This window comes from Protomyctophum parallelum (assembly GCF_964188405.1).
Source record: "Protomyctophum parallelum genome assembly, chromosome: 5".
Lineage (NCBI taxonomy): Eukaryota > Metazoa > Chordata > Actinopteri > Myctophiformes > Myctophidae > Protomyctophum > Protomyctophum parallelum.
The window spans coordinates 23,880,477-23,898,000 of record NC_139702.1 but is presented as its reverse complement, the minus strand read 5'-3'; the positions used below and the strand labels follow the sequence as shown (position 1 = coordinate 23,898,000).

Here is a 17,524-nt window from a genome sequence, read left to right as displayed (position 1 = left end):
CCAGTGGTAGTGACTAGTCCTTAAAATAGACCTAATAACAGTTAGACTAAAGAATAGTTCAAGTAGAGCTACCTTCACTTTAAAAAAAACCCCAGTAATGACTCTGTGTTGCAATGTAATAAAATGGTTGTTTCGATGCATCGCAGGGCCTGGAGTGGGGCTGGAATGGAACTTGGTGTGGTCAAAAACCCTCAAAGCAAGCAATTCCAAAGCTAGCGCAGCTTTCCTCAGCTTTCACAGCTTGTTGAAAGTATTGTATTCCCTCCACTGAGCCTATATTTTCTCATAAGTGAATTAAAGATTTTAACCGAGACTGAAGAAAGATTAATGGCTTTAAATTCCCGCCTTTTTTTATACAGTAGCGGAAATTAGAACCACATGTCCAGCTGGGTGTTTGTTCTGGCTGAGCTCTGAACTCACGACATCCATGCAGAGGAGTCGGGCTGTGCCCATCAACAGAGTCAATGTTGAAATTGAAAGATATTCCAGTAGTTTACGACTCACTGGAACACTCATAGGTGTAATTTAGCTGTTTGGACGTTGATAAATGGCCAGTGTTGACTTATAGAAACACAAACATCTGTTTTTAGAGTCTCATGTCATAGTTGCTTTGCTCATAACGTCTGATGTATAAACCTTGTCAGACCGTGGCTCAGAATCATGGCCATGCAAAAAACAAAGAGTGGTGGGAATTTGTCTCAGTGCTGTAACTGAAGCCCATGAACCCATTTACATTTATATCTAAATTAAGGACCGTATTACGGTCAGATCATGTGATATTCATCGTTTGCACAGGGGGTGGAAACACAAGGGCATAAGGATTTGTAGTTTCTTAAAGTGTGACAATCTATTTTATTTACACAGAATGTTAATCTGTACAGAATGTTAATGGTGTACTGTAAATAATACCTAATGTTGTCAGAAGAAGTTGCTTTTTGGAGGAAAAGGTACCTTATCTTTAAGTATTCAAACCTTGACCCTCGTCAGCCCAATAAAATATAACTTCTTTATAACCATATAACTTATTTAAATGAAACCATTATTAATGTTTATAACAGGATAGATTAATGAATGAGATTAAGTGAGAATTGAGGCCTTTCCTTCAGCTCCACAGTCCAAGCATGTGGTGTCTCGCACAGATACTAGCTGATCTACAAGCTCACAGCACATCATGATGTGATGCATTGTGTGGCTTGTAGATCTGTTATTTCATACTGTAGGGAAGCAACCCACCCTCTCTCCACCGTAGTTAATGGCCGTAGTTGGTCTTCAGTCAATCTAGGTAGAATCTTTAGAAGGCTTTTACTGTAACGTTCTCATCCATCTCCATGTGCTCACGTTCCTACATTATTCCAGCCTCTCGCCGGCTGCTGCTTTTCCTACCATGACTCCCCTCTCCCCGCACAGACTCCAGTGCCTCTAACCCGTCTCTCTGTCTTTCCCGTGCCAGTGGATCGCATCGTGGGCCTCGACCAGGTGGCAGGGATGAACGAAACGACGTTCGGAGCCACTTACAAGACCAAGAAGGGCATGTTCCGCACGGTGGGCCAGCTCTACAAGGAGTCCCTCACCAAACTCATGGCCACGCTCAGGAACACCAACCCCAACTTTGTCCGATGCATCATCCCCAACCACGAGAAGAGGGTGCGGATCCACTTGTTGTACAGTACCATTAGCTTTTGGGTGTCATTTTAATGTTGAGATATTAGATTTTTGTCCATTTTACCCAGCCCACACAGTGTGGCTATTTGGTCTGAATTGAAGTGTGTCACTTGTTTTGAATCCCAGCAGGTCTCAGTTCATAGTTCTTTTGTTGTGTAACTGTAGTAGAATGTTCTATTACATTAACCAAATCCCTGCTTTTATGCAGAATGCTGGTCTTGTAAAATAGAAACTGTAATACAGTGTTGTAGTTTGCAGAGCCTTATTTGAATATGAATTAAAACAGAGAGAAAAATAATGCTCTTCCAATGCAGTGTTTTTCCACCAGTGGTCCTTGAGGTGGTTCCAGCTGGTCCCCAGCTAAATGATGGAGAGTTGGTAACCAAATGGACCCTTAGTAAGGGTCCCTTACGGGCCAATTGGTTTCATTTTACATAGTATGTAAAATCGTGTAGATTTCTTGTAAATGAAGTAACTCTTGTAATACAAGAGTTACTTCATTTACAAGAAATCTACACGATTAGATAATGTAGAATAATTGTTATTTTGATCAATGCCTGTTGTCTCTGGTGTTAGTATATCAATACAGCATGGAATTGTGGACATAATCCTATCCGACGAGTCAACGACGACAACATATCTAAGTCTTGGTTCTGAGAGGCTAAATCTCATCAAATCCGTGGCTCAAATGCCAAATAAATAATGGACCTTGATATGAAAAAGGTCTTAACGTCTGTCTGTCTTGTCTCCCTCAGGCTGGTAAACTGGAGCCCCACCTGGTCCTGGATCAGCTGAGGTGTAATGGCGTTCTAGAGGGGATCCGAATCTGCAGACAGGGCTTCCCCAACCGCATAGTCTTCCAGGAGTTCAGACAGAGGTGTTGTCACAAGCATATTGATTTATTTACTTTCTATACACATCATTTACATAATTTATTTTGCACTTACATTGGTGTTCTCTGATATTCAGGTATGAGATCCTGACGCCCAACGCCATCCCCAAGGCATTCATGGATGGGAAACAAGCCTGTGAGAGAATGGTACTGATTTCTACTTTCCCATTCTTTAACCATGAAACTGCTGAGCAGTGGTGGAAAAAGTTTTTTTATTAAGTAAAAGTATCAATACTTACAAGTAACAGTTCAGAGGTACGAAAATATTAGCGTCAAAATGTACTTAACCCATTTAGACCTGAGGCCTTCTAAATCCTGAGTTTTCTAGAAAAACTTCAAATATTTATTCCAAAAATAATATGATGTTGCTATATAGTATATACTGTACATAGCAACAACAATCCAAAAATGTGTACCCGTCTTGAAAGGCAAAAACCCAAGAAGGGATTTCCGTCCTTAAGGGTTGTACCAACAGTAGAAAGGACTCATTATGCAGAAGGTTTCACAAGACGGTTGACAAAAATCCTTTAGATCTACAAGCTCACAATGCGTGAGCTTGTAGATCTAAAGTACTGAACATTGGAAATACTCCAGTAAAGTAGAAACAAAAATAAACGAACAATACAGTAAATGTACTACACCACTGCTGCTGAGGTAGCAATGCCATTGTTTGTTTGTTTTAGCTGAACTACAGAATTTGTGTTCCTCTTCAGCTCAATAATTTTGAATGATATCGATGGAACATTTGTTCACAATTGTTTCATAATGAAATTGTATTGATTTTTTTTATTTCCTAGATCAGAGCCCTGGAGCTGGATGCTAATTTCTTCCGCATCGGCCAGAGTAAGATCTTCTTCAGAGCTGGTGTTCTGGCCCACCTGGAGGAGGAGAGAGACCTGAAGATCACCGACATCGTCATTTACTTCCAAGCCGCCTGCCGCGGATACTTAGCACGAAAGTGAGAGTCATCTCCGCTCATGTTTTATTTGTATGTGGAAGTGGGCAACTTGATCAAATTCTACTCGTTACACGTGAACATTTAATTTGGGACATATGAATAAAGAAAGAATTCTGTTTGCTTGTTACAAGATGTTCTGTCACGACTAGTGTCCACGTTCTCTCCTCAGGGCCTTTGCTAAGAAGCAACAGCAGCTGAGTGCCCTGAAAGTCCTCCAGAGGAACTGTGCTGCCTACTTGAAACTACGCCACTGGCAGTGGTGGAGGCTGTTCACCAAGGTAACTATAGCCAATGGCAGTGGTGGAGGCTGTTCACCAAGGTGGGAACAGTACGCTAGTAAATTCAAATTGGGAAACCATAACCCTCAAGGACATGGGAGCAAGATGGCTTAGGCGGTGGCTCAGGGGTTCGAACCTGGGCTCCCCCAGATTTAGTGTCAAAGTGTCCTTGAGCAAGACACTGAACACCCTGGGTTTAGCAGACCCCCTGGCAGACCAAAGACCACATGGAAGGATTTAGGTGGATAATGTTGCTCAGGAGAGGGAACACTGGAAATCTTTGTTGTAACTGTTACCCCTGCAACCCAAGTCTGGATAAGCGGTTGAAGATGGATGGGTGAATTTGTCTTTTTGCATTGGCGTCTTCCAGGTGAAGCCGCTCCTGCAGGTCACCAGGCAGGAGGAGGAGATGCAGGCTAAAGACGAGGAGTTGGTCAAGGTGAAGGAGAAACAGACCAGGTTGGAGCACGAGATGATAGACATGGAAAGGAAAGGCCAACAGGTCAGTGTTGATTTATTTATTTTTTACACAGCAAATTTGGTTTTGTCGACTGGAATGTATTTTGGTGGGCCTTGATGACGTCGTAATGCCTGATTTTCCACTTGGTTGCGTGTTGAAAATAGCGGTTTAGAGACCAGGATCACAGCATATTTTTTGTGAGGGTACCTATCTACTATAACCTAGGGGACACGTGGAGAACATGCAAACTCCACAGTCCGTCACTCTGAGTGTTATTTCCTTGAAATGAAAAAGGGTTGAGAAGCACACAGGAATCCATGTGTATGTTGTTGCGCTGCACCACCACACAGCTCCTGGAGGAGAAGAACATTCTGGCGGAGCAGCTCCAGGCGGAGACGGAGCTGTTCGCTGAGGCCGAGGAGATGAGAGCCCGTCTGGCCGCCAAGAAGCAGGAGCTAGAGGAGATCCTCCATGACCTGGAATCCCGTGTGGAGGAGGAGGAGGAGAGGAACCAGGGCATGCAGAACGAGAAGAAGAAGATGCAGGCGCACATTCAGGTCTGTCTTTCTTTCTTTTTTTGCACATACTGATACATGACTCGCATATACACCAAATAACACAAACAAACTTACATAAATATACATACATATGTACATACTGTACATCCATATCATCTTCTTAATAATCATTGTGTGTGTGTGTGTGTGTGTGTGTGTGTGTGTGTGTGTGTGTGTGTGTGTGTGTGTGTGTGTGTGTGTGTGTGTGTGTGTGTGTGTGTGTGTGTGTGTGTGTGTGTGTGTGTGTGTGTGTGTGTGTGTGTGTGTGTGTGTGTGTGTGTGTGTGTGTGTGTGTGTGTAGGACCTAGAGGAGCAGCTGGATGAGGAGGAGGCTGCCAGACAGAAGCTTCAACTGGAGAAGGTCACAGCTGAGGCCAAGATCAAGAAGATGGATGAGGACATTTTGCTGCTGGAGGACCAGAACTCCAAATTTCTCAAGGTCAGAGGAAGTTTCTCAAGGTCAGAGGACTATAGAGATGGAAATGGACATACTGTAATAATCTATGATGAGTCGTGCGGTTGTCAAAAAGGTTATGCACGGCAAGGCTAATTTGCCTCTATGGAATGCATTCTCTTCCGATAAATGCACAGTTCAAAGTGGATTGTTCCACATTGCCAAAAGATTAAATATTCATATTTTGGCGCTACCAAAACTACCAAATGTTTTTTGGCACTATCTTCACATGTTGGAAAAAAGCGTACAGTACCAGCTTAGTCAATCAACTGACAATAATAGTCACATCTTTTACCATAACGTCAACATCAAATCTCGAAACCTATATTGAAATCCATCTTGCTTTTATGGTATTGAACAGAACACCCAGCTCTGAGTCCAGTTATAGTTTCACTCGGGCCAGGTGAGACTGCTTAAATCAAAAGTCATCCTCCACCTCACAGTCTCCATTGGTTTTCCCCATCTTCAGGAGAAGAAGTTGCTGGAGGACAGGATCAGTGAGGTGACCACCCAGCTGGCAGAGGAGGAGGAGAAAGCCAAGAACCTGGGCAAGGTCAAGAACAAGCAGGAGATGATGATGGCTCACCTGGAAGGTAAGGAGATCATCCTGTGGGTCCACCTTTGATTGACCCTGGCTTTGACAAGGTTTACTCAGGGATAATCTCTCAAGACAGATTCAGAGCTCCGCAGCTGAATCTGTCGGCAACTCCTGTTAATTCCTGTTATGGCCGATAACCGATATAAACCGATAATTGTATCCTTTCTGAATTTGAATTCTGTATACTTCTTTTATAGCATGTTCTACCAGTTAATTCCCTTAATTTGGTTTGGTTTGAACTTCTCCCCCATGGTGTTATGTGTACGCAGAGCGCCTGAAGAAAGAGGAGAAGACCCGCCAGGAGCTGGAGAAGGCCAAGCGTAAGCTGGACGCGGAGACCACAGACCTCCAGGATCAGATCGCTGAGCTGCAGGCCCAGATAGAAGAACTGAAGACACAACTGGCCAAGAAGGAAGAGGAGCTACAAGCAGCTCTGGCCAGGTGAACGGCTACCGCAGTTCTGGAAAGGAACTAAGTACATTTACTCAAGTATTGTATTTAGGTACTTTATGTTTTGTTTAGTTTAGTATTTATTTTACTTCTACGCCACTATATCTCTGAGCACAATATTGTACTTTTACTCCACTACAATTATTAGATTTTTTTAGTAACTACAGTAGTAATACTGTAGTTACTTTTAGATCGTTTTATTTATTTTTACTAAACACACCCTCAAATTTTGCTCTCTATATATTCTGGCTATTTGAAAATAGCCGATTTATTGGTTATTTGACCCGGCCTTTAAGTTAACTAATTTTCTTACAATTTACAATTTTGGCATTTAGCAGATGCTCTTAATAATTACAGTAAGCAATAACAAAAACATGGGAATAGAGGGTATGCACATGCATAAAGTGAATGGCAGATCGAGTGGCAAAGGTGGTGGCAAAGTTAATTTAACGTTGTTTAAAGTCGTTTCCGTCCGTAGGGCGGCTCCACACATCCTCGGGAACCCAATCGACGCGTACAAAGGACGTGTGTACACGTCCTAGCGCATCCTCAATGATATCAGGCGAGAGAAGAATATTCTGAATTTTTTCCTTTTTTTAATTTTTGACTGAGACTCTCAGACACGTGACGCTTCGCTCTGCTTTCATATTAGCTTACCGTTCGATTAGCTGTTAGCTAATCGAACGGTAATCCAGGGCGCTCTCCGTGGTTCTGATCTGATGGATATACTATGCGCTTCATTTCTGACTTCAACATGCCTCTCGTTCAAAATATGAATGCTTTGGAGCTTCTAGCGATATAATAGAGGGGGGGGGGGTTTCAGAGTAAAAGCGGCCATGTCTTTCCGGCACCCCAGAGCTCCTATTTTGAAGGCATCCCGGCACCGATTGTGTTAATGCAATCAAAAAGAGTTATATTTTTGGATGTATGGGCTGTCAAGGCCAGAAAGTCGTTTTTTGTCACTCAGTAAGTGTTTGATGATGATGTCCCACGCATACCCTCTATACATCATATACCAGGGCTCTAAATTGCGACCGTTTTGGTCGCAAATGCGCCTGAATTTGAATCTGTGCGATCTAAAAACATACAGGTAATTGGTAGCACCAGTGCTACCAAGTAAAAAAGTTAATTCGACTGCACCTAGACTGGACCTAGGCTGGGCCGGACGGCGTGAAACTATGCATATATTACTATACAGTATAGTGCTATGTCTACATAAAATGCTATCTGAGTTACAGAATGTATAGCAGGCACACTGGCAGCTGTATTGAAGTGGAACAGCACAACGCATTCAGTGTGAAAGGGCTATATTAGCCTTTAGACCCATACTGTACCCATACTGTATGTGATTTGTGTCTTCCCTATGCAACAAGCATTCCCCCCACTGGCAATATAATTTATATTCCATTCCCATGATTTGCGTGTGGGCACACGCACAAATAATGTATTTATCCTCTGCACTCTTCAGAATTAACTTTCTTTCCTAGTCTCCGGTTAATTTCAAACACATGAAAGCAGCAGCTGCATAGTGCAGCAGTCCAGCTGTAAAGGCCTCTCTCTACACACACCAAGGTGGTGGTGTTGGTCAATCGGGCTGTCGAGAAGCACCTGCGCTCGTTTATTTTGTGCAGCGTGCCATAGTTGCAGTTATTCAGGTCAGACAACAAGACAGCTTGGATGTGGAGGCCTTAAAACCAGCTCTCTCTTTCTCTATCCCTCTTCATTCTCCCTCTTACCTTTTTCCCGTCTCTTATTTTCTATCCCTCTTTATCTCCCTGTTTTTAACCAACTGTCAATAGGAGCATGCCACTATACTCACCCTCCCCTGAAACCTTTCATCTTTGCCTCAGAAGCCATGGCTGATTTCAGACAGTTTGGTAATAATTTAAGTTAGTTGATCACAGTGTTGACACGGTGGTCGGCAGCTCCTCCTGAGACAGACTGAGTGTATTGTCCAGACTGCGTACTGTACATTAGCAGACAACTGTCAGGTCCTGCTCGCTCAGCCAGTTAGAGCTGTGGTTCTCAAACCTTTCAGGCTGTGACCCACCGTAGGAAAAAGCTTTCGCACACCTAGAAATCAGGCGAATGCACAGGTGCGTAGGCCAGTGGACATCAATGAAAGGAATGAAAATACACCCGCACACTGTATCTGGTCTGTACATGAGTATTTTCTTTTAATAATGCAACGTTTTGGTCCCTCCGGACCTTCTTCAGGCAGAGGCTGTGACCCACAAAAATACCCCCCCCCCCCCACACACACACACACACACACACCCTGACAAGCACTTGGACTTACTTTGACTCAGTTCCATAGATAAATATTGTGAAAATAGTGAGGCGTGAGCTTGTAGATTGGCTATTTTCACAATGTTTGCCTACTTGCTTATATTATTATTTGACAATTTGGCTAATGTTTGACTCGGTTTTTATAATATGGTTTGTTGATTACTTTTGATGCAGTACAGTTCTTTTCTGAGGTATTAAAAACAAAAACATCTTAAACGTCCTTAAATTGTCACTTGATTGTCAACTGGGGACCCCCTCAAAATCATGTGGGTTGGGAATCCGCTTGCCTCTGAGCACTTTTATATATTTAGTAAAATAAACATTTAGCTCCAGATAATTGTGCTTCCTTGGCCATTCTGACATGGTTTATTTTACATTAACTAGGCTATTTGAGTTTGAGTCAGTGCCTATTATTGCAGCTGCAGTAATAGACACCATATGAATTCCAATGCGTTTGTCCAAAAGGATTTAACTTCCCAATGCATTTGTCCAAAAGGATCTTCATCTAACTAAATTAAGTGGTGAAGTGCTTTATAATGCTGTTGTCTAATGTGTCCGCACTGCCAGTAACTACAAATATGCAGTCTCAGCATTATTATGGCCACGTTCTTCTGGGAGTGAGAGAGATGAAGGCAACGCACATCACACGCACATCACACATCGTTGGATATGTGCTTATGCACGGTTGAGTTGACCACACTGCCACCCTGTGTGGACTGTTGGCCTGTCACTGCCACCCTGTGTGGACTGTTGGCCTGTCACCTCACCACAGTTCCAAATTGAACATTCTGGCGTACATGTTATTACATGTACATGTTTAAATGGATATGTTGAATTATCTGTGACTACTACACAAATCAAATGTGATTTTTCTTTACATGATTTTTTTATGTGATTTTTTTATATGATTCTTTATGATTTTTTCTATTTTTATATATATATATATATATATATATATATATCTCACACACACACACACAGGATTAATTTTGGACAGGATGAATGAAGAAAATGTAATCTAATAATTCCTACCGAAGCATAATGTGCATCGTCTGTGCATCTCGCCACCAGGGGGGACGATGAATCGTCCCAGAAGAACAACGCCCTGAAGCACGTCCGTGAGCTGCAGGCCCAGCTGTCTGAGCTCCAGGAGGACCTGGAGTCTGAGAAGATGTCCCGCAGCAAAGCAGAGAAGCTCAAGAGGGACCTGAGCGAAGAGCTGGAGGCTCTGAAGACGGAGCTGGAAGATACACTGGACACCACTGCAGCCCAGCAGGAGCTCAGGTACTGCATCAGTGGTGTCGGCGGGATAGAATGTGGCGTGTCGGACAGAATATGTCGGAGAGAGTGACGGGAAACACCACAAACATACCTTCTAAGTCAGTACTGCCCTACAAGTGCAGTAACTAAGAACAAAAGAATTGCTGAAAAATGGGTTTAAAAGTGTTTCAACTGCTCAGCGGCATATACGTGTTATTACACAAATTATATATCTGTTCTTGAGGTCATTGTTTATCTCCCAAAAATCACAAAGGCTAGTTTGACTTTTGGGATACACAAAATGTTCAAAAATAGTAGATGTACAAACACGAAGTGACGTGCTGTGAGCTTGTATATTTTAGCCAATAGCCAAGGCAAATAACAAAAGATGCTCTCCTGGTTTTAATGGGCTGAAATGTGCACCTAACTTGACATTGACAATGACATTAACGATATGAACCATAGCATCCATATTCTGTGTACAGTCATAATCGGCAAACATTTGGAGGAAATGGGCTAACTTCTGTGAAAATAGCAGATCTACAAGCCCACAATGCATCGCATAGCGGAACTATGTGAGCTTGTAGATCAGCTATTATTATTTGACGTACAATGTACAGGTGGTTATCAATGTAGGATTGGTTTATTCATTCATGGTTCATTGGGAATAGCAAAACGAGAAAGCTACAGTGTTGCTGTTCCCTTATCGGCTATCCATGTAGAGCACTGAAGTCCTGACATACATGTCCTCTGAACATTACAGTTGATCCAGAATATTCCTTTCCCCTGGGTCACAGAAGTATTTTCTCTATGGAAATAACATTGGTGCATCTTAGAATCATCTAAAAATAAACAAACTGGCCCGGCGATATTTTCAGGGAGGTGGCTCTGTATCGTTTATGATAGTCTGTCACTCATAGATATACAGTCTGCTTCTGGATAATGGTAACATTAGCGTTTTCTCGCCGTCAGTTGATGCTTCATATCCATATGAGTCAAACCGCCGCCCCATTTTGTTTATTTTTGGAACACGGATCGTAATATACGGCGCGATATTAAAGACGTCGATGGGAATTCAGAATGGAGAGAGAGAAAAAAAACGTGACCCAGGTAGGATCCGTACATTTTGTCAGACTTCAGTGCTCTATAATACTTTTTCACCATTGCAAGTGCACTAGCTGAGGAGTTTTGGAGGATTTTTAGCTGACAGCTAGGCTGCTAAAAAAAACCTCTATATACTATAGTGTTGAGAATGTGTTCTACCGGCCTGTCCCACCCACTCACACTCACACACACACACACACCCACACCTACAGGACAAAGCGCGAGCAGGAGGTGGCTGAGCTGAAGAAGGCGATAGATGAAGAGAGCAAGAACCATGAGGCCCAGATCCAGGACATGAGACAGCGACATGGCACCGCTCTGGAGGAGCTGTCGGAACAGCTAGAACAGGCCAAGAGGGTGCGTCTTATTATTTTACATTCATTACACCTGCCTGTCGCTTCTGTCACTGTTGAGCCCGGCGAGGACAGGTTATAAAAATCTGTGCCGGAGTTCGCAATGTTCGGCACGGCGACTCGCTCGCCTAAGCTTGCTCTGTGCTGCCTTCCGTGGCTCAAGTCGGCTTGAGAATGCACACCTCCGACATTTTACCCATTTTTTGGAAGTGTTGCAACGAATCGGGCAGCCACTGAAGTAGTTCATCTACCAACGCCTTCTTTAAAACTTTCGCCTGATATCCCCAAAGTAGGGATTGATTATTAGTTTATTATTTCTTAAAACGGTTTATATATATATATATATATATATATATATATATCAGTTCAATCAACTACAACTAATATGAACAGTCCCACACCCATTCCTAACAAACGATGTCTTGCTGAAAAGCTGAACGAACATTGTTCCACCGTTGTTCCACGCTGCAGTTCAAGTCCAACCTGGAGAAGAACAAGCAGTGTCTGGAGAGTGACAACAGGGAGCTATCGTGCGAGGTGAAAGGACTGCAGCAGGCCAAGACGGAGTCCGAGTACAAGAGGAAGAAACTGGAAGCTCAGCTCCAGGAGTTCATGGCCAGGGCCACCGAGGGAGAGCGATCCAAGGGAGAGCTGTCTGAACGCTCACACAAGATACAGGTACAGGCGCTTTCATCCAAACATCAGGGTGAGAAACGTATTCACGTTTTTCACTTAAGTAAAAGTATCAATACTGACCAATCCACTTCTGTGTCGAAGCCCCCCCTAAAACATGATCATCAGGTATTATGATTTAACTAGGAGGAAGATGTTTTTCAAAAAAGTGAACGGAAAGTGTTAAAATGTATGTAGCCAGTACTAGCCACACCCACCAGTTCACAAACCCATTGACTCAAACTCATTTACTCAAAGGCTTCCAGCTTTCAGGATGAAACCAAAAATACACAGGGAAGACATATTTGCATATTATAACCACACCCGGGGGTCTATTATTATAGTAATGTTAACTTCATAGATACAAAACCGAAGTACAAAACTATGCCACCACATCTTATATGTTGTTGTCATTATTAAATGTGTTTGATTTGTCTTGGCAGACGGAGTTGGACAATGTGGCTGCCTTGCTGGAGGAGGCAGAGAAGAAAGGTATCAAACTGGTGAAGGACGTGGGCGGCCTGGAGAGCACGCTGCAGGACACACAGGTGACCATTCATCCCTGCACAAACAGAGAAAAGAATCACATTGCACATTACATATTGTCGCTCTTATCTCCATATTCTAACTTTATAATGACCTACTTAATCATACTTCAGCGTCACATAAAAGAAGCAGATAACAAGCTCGGTCAAGCTTGTTACTTTTGCAATTTTTTTATTTGAATCCTGAAAAGTAACAGTTTTGGACACATGACATTTCCACCTGACAGAGACAATATCATCGATGTTGGCTATTTTTGCTCCTTTTGCGTGAGACTTGTACAGCAAAGTAGGACATTAATTTATACAAAACATAAAATGTTGAAATAATATGGATAGATACCGGTTAGAGTTCTCAACAGGGTTGAACATTAAGTCCTGGCTATAACTGGGCCCGAACAATTACCATAATTTTAGGCCTGAAAAACCAGAAAAGGTGTTAATTGGCACATAAAGTCACGCAAACAAGCTTTGAACTGATCTGTGTGTGTGCGTGCGTGTAGGAGCTCCTCCAGGAGGAGACACGTCAGAAGCTGAACCTGAGTGGCCGTATCCGCCAACTGGAAGAGGAGAAGAACACCCTGCTGGAGGAGGAGGAGGAGGAGGAGGAGGCGCGACGCAACCTGGAGAAACAGCTGCAGACTCTGCAGGCTCAGGTCAGCTCCACACAAACACTCTACAAACACAAACTCTCAAACACACCATTATGCAAAATAATTGGCATTATCTCAAATAATTGCGATTAGACAATTGTGTAATAATTGTGACAGGCCTGCTGTGTTACTGTTGGAAACAGTACTCATATATTTTTGTTGTATTTCGGTGAAGTCATTTTCACTGTTCAGTTTCCTCCATTTAGAACTGGTTTCATATACAGCAATGTCACCTTTTTGTGTTTTGTCCTCATTGTTGACTAATAATAATAATCTTGTTTTCCCATTGTGGTGACAGACTAGTGCTATGGTTCTCAACCTGTGATTTTGGGGATTCCCCTTAATTAGATAGCCGATGTACATAAGCTCACAAGGCTATTTTCATGATATTAATCTGTGGAACCGAGTCAAACAAAATGTAATACCTGCCTCAACTCCTACAGTTCAAATATTTTGATGGGTCCACAATTCAAATGGTTATTTTGGGGGGTTCCCAGTTCAAATTATTATTTTGGGGGGTCCCCAGTTCAAATGTCGGTGTCGGGTCGTGGCCTGAAATGATTGAGAACCACCGGAGTAGTGGGTCGCTGTCTCTGTAAGTTCAGCTGTCTTTCTCCGCTTATTCCATGTATCTGTCCCCCATCTTTTATCGTCCAGCTGTTTGAAACCAAGAAGAAGCTGGAGGAGGACGTGGGCGCCATGGAAGGCCTGGAGGAGCTGAAGAGGAAGCTGCAGAAGGACGTGGAGCTGAGCGCACAGCGGCTGGAGGAGAAGAGCATGGCCATGGACAAGATGGACAAGACCAAGAACCGCCTTCAGCAGGAGCTGGATGACCTGATGGTGGACCTGGACCACCAGAGACAGATCGTCTCCAACCTGGAGAAGAAGCAGAGGAAGTTCGACCAGGTCAGCTTTTTGGGGGGGAATAAACTCCCACTGCACCTTATCTGTAGCTTCTGTAGACACCACTGCGACCAAGGCCTGCCGAAATATTATTTTTGTCCCAAAATCAACAAAAATCATCATCATCCAAAACTGAAATATCACAAATATCACATCAAAACTAAATCAAAATTTCCTGTTTTTTTTTCCTGTGTGTTTACGGCAGATGCTAGCCGAGGAGAAGGGCGTGTCGGCGCGCTTCGCTGAGGAGCGGGACCGTGCGGAGGCCGAGGCCAGGGAGAAGGAGACCAAGGGCCTGTCCATGAGCAGAGCTCTGGAGGAGGCCAAGGAGGCCAGGGACGAGCTGGACAGGCTCAACAAGCAGCTCCGCCAAGAGATGGAGGACCTGATGAGCTCCAAGGATGACGTGGGAAAGAATGTGGGTGACTCTCTAGCACGTTTCACCCAATGCTAAAAACGTATTTAAAAAGTATTTCACAAGTGGGCGATTCTCTAGCACATTTCACCCAAAAACCCAAAGCTAAAAACGTATTTAAAAAGTATTTCACAAGTGGGCGATTCTCTAGCACATTTCACCCAAAAATCCAAAGCTAAAAACGTATTTAAAAAGTATTTCACAAGTGGGTGATTCTCTTAGCCTGGCCCCAGCCCTGAATCGCTAGCCACGCCCATTAAGAAAATATGTTATTATGGTAATTATGGTATAGGTTAATGTGTTAAAACATTGAGTGTCATTTCTGTTCCATCCCTGACACGCTGTCTCTGCTCCGTCCACAGGTCCACGAGCTGGAGAAGTCCAAGCGGACACTGGATCAGCAGGTGGAGGAGATGAGGGTCCAGCTGGAGGAGCTGGAAGACGAGCTGCAGACGACGGAGGATGCCAAGCTGCGTCTGGAGGTCAACATGCAGGCCATGAAGGCCCAGTTTGACAGAGACCTGCTGGCCAGAGATGAACAGGGAGAGGAGAAGAAGAGGGCCCTGGTCAAACAGGTACGGGGCCAGTGGTGGTATAAGTACCAATACGGCAATGTAGAATGAAATTAACCCATTCTGACCGGGCACCCATTTTGGTGTTGGCATCATGTTGTGCTTTAGCTATTTAAAAATAGCAGATCTACAAGCTCATATCGCGCCACCGAGTGGCGCGATACGAGCTTGTAGGTCTGCTATTTTTGGAAAAATCGAAGAACGACTGACATTTTTTAGAATCTGATCTCAGGTCAGAATGGGTCAATCAGACCAATGTGTGTCCAGTGGAAACCTCGTATGAATCTGATCTCAGGTCAGAATGGGTTAAGTGGTTAATGTATGTTTTTACAATAATAATAATCAAATTCTACAAAATAACTAGTAACTAAAGTTTTCAAATAAATGCAGTGGAGTAAAAGTATAATATTTGGATCCGAGATGTAGTGGAGTAGAAGTAAAAAATAAAAAAAACAGGGCGAAGGTCGCTCTTATCATCCTACATCATCTCATCATGCTCAACCGAATGGCACATCTCCCACGTCCCACCCAATCACAATTTGCGTCCTCACTTTTGTCTTCAATGTTTGTGTTTGCACAAACCCGGAAAGCTGGGCATCAAAAATATTGAAAATTTGAAATACTCAAGTAAAGTACAAATACCTCTACATTGTACTTTGGTCCAGTACTTGAGTAAATGTAATGGGTTCCTTTCCACCCGTGGTTGTGCATGGTCAGGTCCGAGAGATGGAGGCAGAGCTGGAGGATGAGAGGAAGCAGAGGGCTGTGGCTGTGGCTGCTAAGAAGAAGCTGGAGATGGACCTCCAGGACCTGGAGGGACACATCCAGGCAGCCAACAAGGCCAGGGACGAGGCCATCAAACAGCTCCGCAAGTTACAGGTTGGATTCTGACAATAACCACGTTTTTAAGTTACATAGTTAAAGCGTTATTTCCGGACTAGGCATTGTAAGAAGTTACGTTGACTGTCGATGTTTACAGCTACCTTTGAGGTGTCAAAGCGTCGTAACTCTACATCCTTATGATGAAAATCTGGCTGAAAATAGTCCCATCGTTTGTTCCCCAGTCGACACATAACCCACTTCCTCGATGAGATCAACAACAAAGAGGCTAGAAAGCAAAGATTGTCCCTTACGCCCTCATTCACTTGCATTGGACTCAGTTTCCCAGAAGCAAACCAGTTTATAGCCAGTTTATAGGTCGATTTCCAGTTACGTCATCATAACGTGTCCGCCTCGCCACGATGTCCGCGACAAAGCAGTTTTTTCATAAAAGCTATTAAAAAACGAATTAAACATATAAAACAAATTGCGTGTTTAGCAGGGAAAGACGATGGAATAAAACGCGGGTTTAGTGGGTTATGAAGTGAAGCTGTTAAAAAGGCATAAGTTGCTAAATGCTTGCTAGGATATTATATACTAGGATATTCAGATGATACACTTATCCTGGACTGGACTGGCCAAAACCCCGGGTTCCCAAACACTGGGTTGGGACCGATTTGTGGGTCGCAGACACATTTTTATGAGTCCCTTTATTCTTAGTTTCCTACATTTTGTTTTTAATTATCATTTGTTTTTAAAAAAAAGCAATGATTTTCTTTTTCTTTTTTCTTCAAGTCAACGAAAAATCTTAAGAAATTCCATACATTAGAAAACAAATGTTTCAGAAGTAGTGAAAATAGCTGATCTACAAGCTCACAACGTGGCGGGAAGTGAGCGTGCAGTCAATCTGCTATTTTCACTAGTTTGGGTCCCGGGGAGACATGACAGTTCTCTTTTGTCCACACGCTGGTCTAAAGTGTGTCTCCATGTGGGCAGGCCCAGACAAAGGTCTAAAAGTGCGTCTCCATGTGGGCAGGCCCAGACAAAGGTCTAAAAGTGTGTCTCCATGTGGGCAGGCCCAGACAAAGGTCTAAAAGTGTGTCTCCATGTGGGCAGGTCCAGACAAAGGACTACCAGAGGGAGCTGGAGGAGGCCCGGGCCTCCAGAGATGAGATCTTTGCCCAATCCAAGGAGAACGAGAAGAAGCTCAAGACCCTGGAGGCTGAGATCTTACAATTACAGGAGGTAACATCTGAAGCATGCTCTTGGAAACAGAGTGTTGGCTAAAATGGAACTCGAGTGGTTCTATCACTAGACAGAAAGTCTTGCTCTCTCAATCTTTTATTCAGTTTGTCAGTATGGCTGATGGCTGTCACATACAGCATTGGTTCTCAACCAATGGCCCGGGGACTTGGTTCTTGGGTGGTTTTTGGGGGTTTCCAGGTGGTCTACTCCCCAGCTAAATGATGGAAGAGTTGGTAACCTGGAACCTCATTAGATATTTAACTCTTGAGAGTGAAATTATTGTTAAACATATGCATTAGTTTGAGAATCTAGAAGAATTTTTATTTTGATCGTTTGCCTCATTGCCTGTTATCTCTCCAATGATACCGCATAAATACAGCATGGAATT

The 17,524-nt window shown here is 43.3% G+C and overlaps 1 protein-coding gene across 2 annotated transcripts in view; it reads left to right on the top strand.

Moving 5' to 3' along the window:
* Nucleotides 1–17,524, top strand: part of myh10 (myosin, heavy chain 10, non-muscle) — an 81,262-nt gene that overhangs the window by 54,012 nt on the left and 9,726 nt on the right. For both annotated transcript variants that reach the window (XM_083765658.1, XM_083765659.1), the window contains 20 exons: nt 1,451–1,644; nt 2,418–2,539; nt 2,632–2,701; nt 3,352–3,512; nt 3,682–3,790; nt 4,161–4,292; nt 4,601–4,807; nt 5,109–5,246; nt 5,731–5,854; nt 6,129–6,300; nt 9,670–9,882; nt 11,175–11,319; nt 11,787–11,993; nt 12,431–12,535; nt 13,033–13,185; nt 13,840–14,088; nt 14,291–14,503; nt 14,863–15,075; nt 15,790–15,951; nt 17,008–17,136. In XM_083765658.1, the coding sequence (XP_083621784.1) occupies nt 1,451–1,644; nt 2,418–2,539; nt 2,632–2,701; nt 3,352–3,512; nt 3,682–3,790; nt 4,161–4,292; nt 4,601–4,807; nt 5,109–5,246; nt 5,731–5,854; nt 6,129–6,300; nt 9,670–9,882; nt 11,175–11,319; nt 11,787–11,993; nt 12,431–12,535; nt 13,033–13,185; nt 13,840–14,088; nt 14,291–14,503; nt 14,863–15,075; nt 15,790–15,951; nt 17,008–17,136 (3,218 nt within the window). The remainder of the gene's footprint in view (nt 1–1,450; nt 1,645–2,417; nt 2,540–2,631; nt 2,702–3,351; nt 3,513–3,681; nt 3,791–4,160; nt 4,293–4,600; nt 4,808–5,108; nt 5,247–5,730; nt 5,855–6,128; nt 6,301–9,669; nt 9,883–11,174; nt 11,320–11,786; nt 11,994–12,430; nt 12,536–13,032; nt 13,186–13,839; nt 14,089–14,290; nt 14,504–14,862; nt 15,076–15,789; nt 15,952–17,007; nt 17,137–17,524) is intronic.